The following is a 7,174-nucleotide window of genomic DNA, read 5'->3' as shown; positions in this document are numbered from 1 at the left end:
ACGGCGTCACAGTCAGCATCCTGGCTCAACACTGGAGCCACAGAAGAGGTTACCAGGGAAAGCTAAGACCAAGTTTCAGACAGCTTCAATTACTTTAAATAACCCATGCATTAGAATGGGTATTCTATAGTTTACGACAACTCAAATGTTAAATGAATCATATCCTGGACTGCAAAAAATGACTACCTCATTACGCACAGAAAATTAAGGACAGACAGTAAAACAATTCTTGGGTCCTGATTATCCCTTAATTCTCCATATCTACTATTTTTGTGACTAAATTTAATGCTGTCATTTCATGTAGATAATACTTTTTTATTAAAAAAGAAAACATACATTAAGCTGAGCATGGTGGTAAACACCTACAATCCCAGTACTTAAGAACGGAGGCAGGCCAGCTCTGAATTTGAAGTCAATGTGGGCTACACAATGTGCTCAAGACCATTTGTACTCCACACTAAACCTTATGCCAGCACAAGAAAGAAGGCATACTTCACATCACATGACCCTGCCATCCACTTCTCCTCTAGTGGAGAAGTGTTTCATCTGTAGTCCGTCAATGTTCTTACTCCACTGAAAACCAAAAGTATTCATATTTTCTACTCTTAATGCCAAAGCAACAAAAAACAATATACTTATACTAGAAACACCATAGACTCTGACTAGAATTCTCTTTAGACCACAGAATAATTAACAACTTTTGTTTATGATGGATCCTAAGAGATTACAAATCTAAAGTAGTATAACGAGCAAACACCGGATTAGATTCGGTTCCCAACCGTCATTCTGCAGTCATTTGTTTCCCAAGCAGTGTTGCTTTGAGTGTTTACTACACTGCACACCAAACCAAAACTTCATTCTGTGGAAGAAACGGTTCTTGCCACTTACTATTCTCACAGTGTTTATTATGCATCTACCTATGTGTGTTTCAATGTAGAAACAAACAAACAAAAATTCATATCCTGACATCAAGACCAAATAGTAACCTCCTTTAGCTGCACATCCTACAGAAGAACAGTAGACAGTAGAACAGATAATAAATCTGTGTGGTGACTAAGTCAAAATCTTTAAAACCTAGTCTACCATCTTCTGGCAATTCTACCATCTTCTGGCAATTTTTTTTTTTTTTTTTTTTTTTTTTTTTTTTTTTTGGTTTTTCGAGATAGGGTTTCTCTGTGGTTTTGGAGCCCGTCCTGGAACTAGCTCTTGTAGACCAGGCTGGTCTCGATCTCAAACTCACAGAGATCCGCCTGCTTCTGCCTCCCGAGTGTTTTATAAGTCTTTTTAAAAAGCTGAGCGGTGGTGGCGCACTCCTTTAATCCCAACACTCGGGAGGCAAAGGCTGATTTTTTAAAGAAATTTCACCAATGCTTCTGGAAAATAACTTTAGAAAATATTTTTTTAATTTACTTACCGCTGTGGTAGGAGTCTGTCATTAGCCAGGTATCCTGGTTTGTGAATCTCTTTATTATAATCTCCATATTTGGCTTGGACAGCATACGAAGCCAAAAGAACTGCAGTTTCTGGTGGGCAATATATCTCATCATTTAAGATGGCTTCTTTAACTTGCAAGAAGAAAAGTCTCTGTGTTATTTCTTGAATCAATTCCTCAGAAACATCTTCAGGAAAGAATTTAGCTCTAAACTTGAACTGTAAAGGATTTTCTTTTTTAACATCTTGCTGTGTCACCTAAAATAGTAATTTCAAGTATAATCAACAAAACTTTTAAGTCACTGTAAATGAATATATTTACATCAAATTCTTTCTTAACGAAGTAGACAGTAATGTTATATATAAGTCTGTAAACAAACACATGTGCTAAAGAGGCTTTTGTGTGCAGTCCTGAGGCTGCCAGCAGCTCTGGAAGCCCAGTCAACAATCAGAACTAAAACTTTTGTGTGCCGGACCTTATCCTGAAGACGTTTACAGCTGCATGTTTGATTTTAACGCATATTAACACCCGTCTCAAGGTTCTATTTCTCACAAGCTCAGTTCTCACAGAGTATGTTTAGTAATATTGATGGTGCTCCAATGAACTAAAAGGCGTAAGTAATAATCAATTAAGAGACAACTGCAAAAGGAAGCCTGGACTTAGTGAGACCCTGCTAATGCCTTTTCAGCACAGATTAATAAACGCATCAAATTAATCAGTATACACGGCTTACCTTTTTATTCAGTTTAAGCCATGTAGAGTATCCTTTGCTGTCTACATACTGCAGCCCAAAAAACCAGACCTCACGTAAACCAACTGTTTTTACAACCTGTAAAACAGATAAATTCAGTTCAACATTCACACTGTGATCAGATGACCCTCAACATTATAGATCACAAGGACAAAACTACGTAAGTAGAAGTGCCTCAGAAAAGGACTTTTCTTTAACACACTCTTTACTTTTTGACATGTTCAAAAAACATTTCTGAAAACATCAATTCAAGTTCTTTATTCTCAATCCTGTTATGTCACTTCTATCTTCATCCTTGACTAAGTGTTTTCTATCTTCACTTCCTTAGCTCACATCACAGCCTCAATAACCAAAAGAACAGTCTAAAGGAGAGAAGCACAGATGTGGTCAGCCTATAATCCTATCTGATTCCCTCCAAGTGTCCCAAAAGTAACTAGGGCAAAGCATATCACTCTGGTGACAGAGTCTGGTGTCTTCAATATTCTACCTTCACTGAAACAATTCTTGGACCATTCTACAATCATTGCTCATGCTTTCCCTTCTGCCTAGACTTCTGCATCTTTATCATCCACTGATTATTCTTTAAGTCCCAGATCAACTAACATTCTTTCTGTGAATAAATCTCTTCCATCATAGAAATGAAATTAATCACCTGTTCCCTAATCAACTGGGGTATAGTGTGTCTTCTTATGTGTCTTAACGCTTTGTCTTAGCACTCAAGGACAGAGTGATATCATTATTTTATTCATCTTGAAATCTATGTCTTCTGATAGAATGACTAAAGTTCCCAGGAAAAAGTCACATACATTATACTGAAGATTCCACAATACAAAGCACAGAAATTCTACAAGACAAGCGGAGAGCTGAATGTTACAGGTGCATACATTATCCTGTTATCTTTAGTCTTTGTGACTGTCATTCATCGTGCGCTTTATTTGACTTAACATCCTTTCAACTATCTAGTTTAAAAAACAAAAACAAACAAACACCTTTAGACTCCAGTGTAGCAGATCACCAGTTTCTACTAACCCTAAACTAAGAATGTCATCACATAACATCTGAAACATACACTAGCGTTTTCCCCCATCTCTCTGCTGTCCCCACTAGTGTGGTGAATGCCCTATGCTTCTTCCTGGTTCCGTGACTATAACAGTCCATGGAACCACTTACACAGGGGTCCAGCCAAAGCAACCTGTGTACATGTTTCAAAATAAACTTATACCCTTTGAGGTGAGAGCTGTGTTGCATATGAACACTGATCTGTGATAAGCATTCTAAGGACTGGAATAAAGAGGCAGAACTAGAATGCACACCAGGATACATTATTCTTTAAAAAAAAAAAAAGCCACCTGTATTTAAAATAAAATGAGAGTTAGGAGGTGACATGAAATTTTTAAAACCCTTATAAAAGAATTAATTTGGGGCTGAAGAGATGGCTCAGAGGTTAAGAGCATTGCCTCCTCTCCCAAAGGTCCCGAGTTCAATTCCCGGCAACCACATGATGGCTCACAACCATCTGTAATGGGGTCTGGTGCCCTCTTCTAGCCTATAGGCATACACACAGACAGAATATTGTAAACATAATAAATAAATAATTATTTTTAAAAAAGAATTAATTTCATTTAAGTGGTAAGCACTTTTGGCTAATTAAACATTTTTTTGATTTATTAATTTCATTTTACATGTGGGTGTTTTGCCTGCATCTGTCTTTACAACACAAGTGTGTTGATGCCACAGAGGTCAGAAGAAACCCTCCATCCCCCTGGAACTGGAATACAGATAGTTGTAAACAACCACGTGGGTGCTGGGAGTCAAACTTGGGTCCTCTGTCAGAGCAACAAGCTCTCTTAATCACTCGTCTTAAGCCATCTTTGCAGTTTGGCTAATTTTTTAAAGAAGACTTGTTTTCAAGACAGCAAACCAACTCAGCTTACTTTCCCTTACTTGAAAATTTTAACTTAAATAATACAAATAGAAAATAAGAAAATCACTTAGAAATATTTAAAAAGCAGAAATTTCTGGGGGCAGGGTGGGTGGAATACAAATACAAAGACTCATACTAATGATGCAAAAACAAACCAGTACCAAACAATGAAAAATGCTAACTGAACTCTGACAGAGAGAAGGTGATGGTAATACTGTCAATATGAGAGTCTACGATCACCTTGGAGACAAACTTTGCCTGTGCCTACAAGAGATTATCTGGATTAGTTAACTTCAGTGTGAAGACTCACCCTGAATGTGAGCTCAAGGGCAATACCATGCCACAACCAGAGATATGAACTCAACAACAACGAAAAGATCTGAAACCAGGCATTCATCACTCACTGCTTCCTAACTGTGGGTGTGATGTGACCTGCTGCCTCCAGTTCCAGCTGCCTTGCTTTCCTCTGGGATGGACTGGATGGATCTAACACTGAGCAACACTAAGCCTTCCTTAATTGCATTTGTAAATTTAGTTTCTCACAGCAACAACACAAGCAACTGACTCAAAGAGCAGAAAACATTCAATGCTGACTTAACAGAAAAGGCATGAGGACCACTCAGAAGGTGCTACAGAGGACACAGGTAGGTAATTGTCACAACAAACACAATCATCCAGAGAGCTCAGCTGGGAAATTCTAAAATAGGCCCAAGCTCCCTAGTGGCTCTCATCTTCCCCTGCAAATAAGAACTGACAGACGCATTACTGGAGTACAAGTCTGTTCACAAATATGCTAGTAAACAGAAAAAACAAAAACACAAATATTTCACTATTTCTTGGTCCCTAAGAAATCTTCTTGCATACTCATTAAGTACATGAATTCTATTCTTTGGTCCAACATGGAGAAGCTAGGAGAAATGGTTATTCAACAAAGAGTCAAACAAAAGGACTGCTATGCCTGACATAGTAGTTGGCCTCAATCTAACATTACAATAAAAAGTAAGACACCGCCACCTTTTAAGGACCGACCCCAGGGTAAAGACTGTAGGGAAGGGAAGTGACAAGGAAAATAGTAATGACACACTTTTGCACTGTGGGGATACATGTTAATATCAGCTAAGACCCTAACCCATCCACACACTGTAGACACTAAAAAACCATAAAAGGATTATGCAGGTACTATATTACTTTGGTGTAAAGACTCAACGTTCTACAAATGTGACACTAATTCTGAACTGCCTATAATGGGATTTAGGATTTTTTTTTTTTTTTTTTTGGTTTTTCGAGACAGGGTTTCTCTGTGGTTTTTGGAGCCTGTCCTGGAACTAGTTCTTGTAGACCAGGCTGGTCTCGAACTCACAGAGATCCGCCTGCCTCTGACTCCCTAGTGCTGGGATTAAAGGCGTGCGCCACCATCGCCAGGCTGGGATTTAAGATTCTTATTTAAATCAGCAAATTCTAGTTTTAAAAGAGTGAGGCTCTGTTACATGCACACATGTGAAGTTATGAGAAGGCCATATCTGCTCCTAGCCTTACCTGAACCTTTCCACTGGCCATTCTAGATACTACAGTCAAGGTTTGTGGTATTCAGGCTCAAGGACATGGTTAAGAAACAGAACTTAAGGATTGCTGAAAGAACAGCAGGTAGCAATTTCAATAACCTAGACCAACATTCAGAACGTGAATGCATAGATGCAATCACCAACACCCATGATCTGAGTCATTTGTGGAATCTTATGAAGAGAAGTAGAAGCTGAGTATCAAAGCCAGGGAGAGCTGAGGCAACAATGTCTCACTATAGGTGTACACTGCATGAAGTTTAAATTATATTAATGGTATCTATTCATTTATCATGCCTTTATGGTAAAACCTTCTCTTGAGCCCAAATATAACATGCATGCTGACAACAAAGAACAATGCTCAGGCACTAGTTCTCTCCTTCTACTACATGAGTTACGGGGGTTCAATTAGGCTATTGGGCTTGGCAGCATATCTGAGCATCTTGTCGGCCCCTTTTATGCTTTTGTGTGTTTTTGAAATACACTAAAGACTTATCCCATGAAAGTAGAAATGAAAATACATAAATATCTCTACAGTTATTCAAACAACCTGAATATATATGTTTAAAACTTCCAAGCACTACATTGTTGAATTATCAAGGATATTGGAAATATAAGATGCATGCAATAGCATGCACACAATAATTATCTAAATTGCATCTTTTGGGATCAGAGAGATAGCTCAATGGTTAACAGTGCTTGCTGTTGAAGTATCAGGACCTGATGAGTTCAGGTTCTACCTGCAACAGCAGTACTGTGATGGGTAGAACCAGGACTGCTGTGGCTTGTTGATCCACTAGCCTGAGTCCGGATTCAGTGACAGACGTCTCAATAAAATAAAGCAGAGGATAATTTGATTTTATCTGGCCTCAGCATGTACACACCACCAAGGACATACATATATAAACCACACACAGACAAGCACACAGAATTGCATGCTTTGTGGGATTAATGATACCTGGTCAAAAAGCTGTTTGCCAGTTGTATTGGGCTGAATAGCAAATTCTAGCTCAGCATCCATTGTAGTTACCCGTACATTGATCTGTAATAAAACCAAGAAAGATAGTGATTAGTAAAGCGAATATATTCACAATGTAGTAAGTATGAGAAAATTCTTGGAGTTCTAGTATTTGTGTGTCTGGGAATCAAATCCAAGGCTTTGTGCATCTATGCAAATCTCTACCACTAAGCAACATCTCTAGCCCTTGGGTTTTGAGATTAAATCTTGCTATATAACTCAAACTTGGCCTACTTGCAGTGTTCATGCCTGCCCCATCAGCCTCCTCATTGATGGGATTATAGGGATATATATGTATGATTAAAAAACCTGGGGTAGGAGGTACTGAAAAATGAAGCCCTCATGCATGACAGGAAAGTCTCTGCAATTGATCTCCATATATCCCATCATTAATATTTTACTAAAAGTGACACAGTTTGATTCTTACTACAGGAAATAGGAAGGAAGGAAGGAAGGAAGGAAGGAAGGAAGGAAGGAAGGAAGGAAGGAA

The 7,174-nt window shown here is 38.4% G+C and overlaps 1 protein-coding gene across 1 annotated transcript in view; it reads right to left on the bottom strand.

Annotated features, from left to right (window-relative positions):
• The window catches only part of Rdx (radixin), a 63,477-nt gene that overhangs the window by 37,105 nt on the left and 19,198 nt on the right, over nt 1-7,174 (bottom strand). Inside the window, exons 3-6 of the mRNA XM_026779096.1 lie at nt 6,625-6,708; nt 2,166-2,261; nt 1,415-1,689; nt 508-604 (exon numbers count right to left, since the gene is read on the bottom strand). Of these exons, the coding sequence (XP_026634897.1) occupies nt 508-604; nt 1,415-1,689; nt 2,166-2,261; nt 6,625-6,708 (552 nt within the window). The remainder of the gene's footprint in view (nt 1-507; nt 605-1,414; nt 1,690-2,165; nt 2,262-6,624; nt 6,709-7,174) is intronic.

Source organism: Microtus ochrogaster, chromosome 5 (assembly GCF_000317375.1).
Source record: "Microtus ochrogaster isolate Prairie Vole_2 chromosome 5, MicOch1.0, whole genome shotgun sequence".
Classification (NCBI taxonomy): domain Eukaryota; kingdom Metazoa; phylum Chordata; class Mammalia; order Rodentia; family Cricetidae; genus Microtus; species Microtus ochrogaster.
Note: the sequence above shows the minus strand (reverse complement) of the source record. Positions and strands in the feature narration are given on the sequence as shown.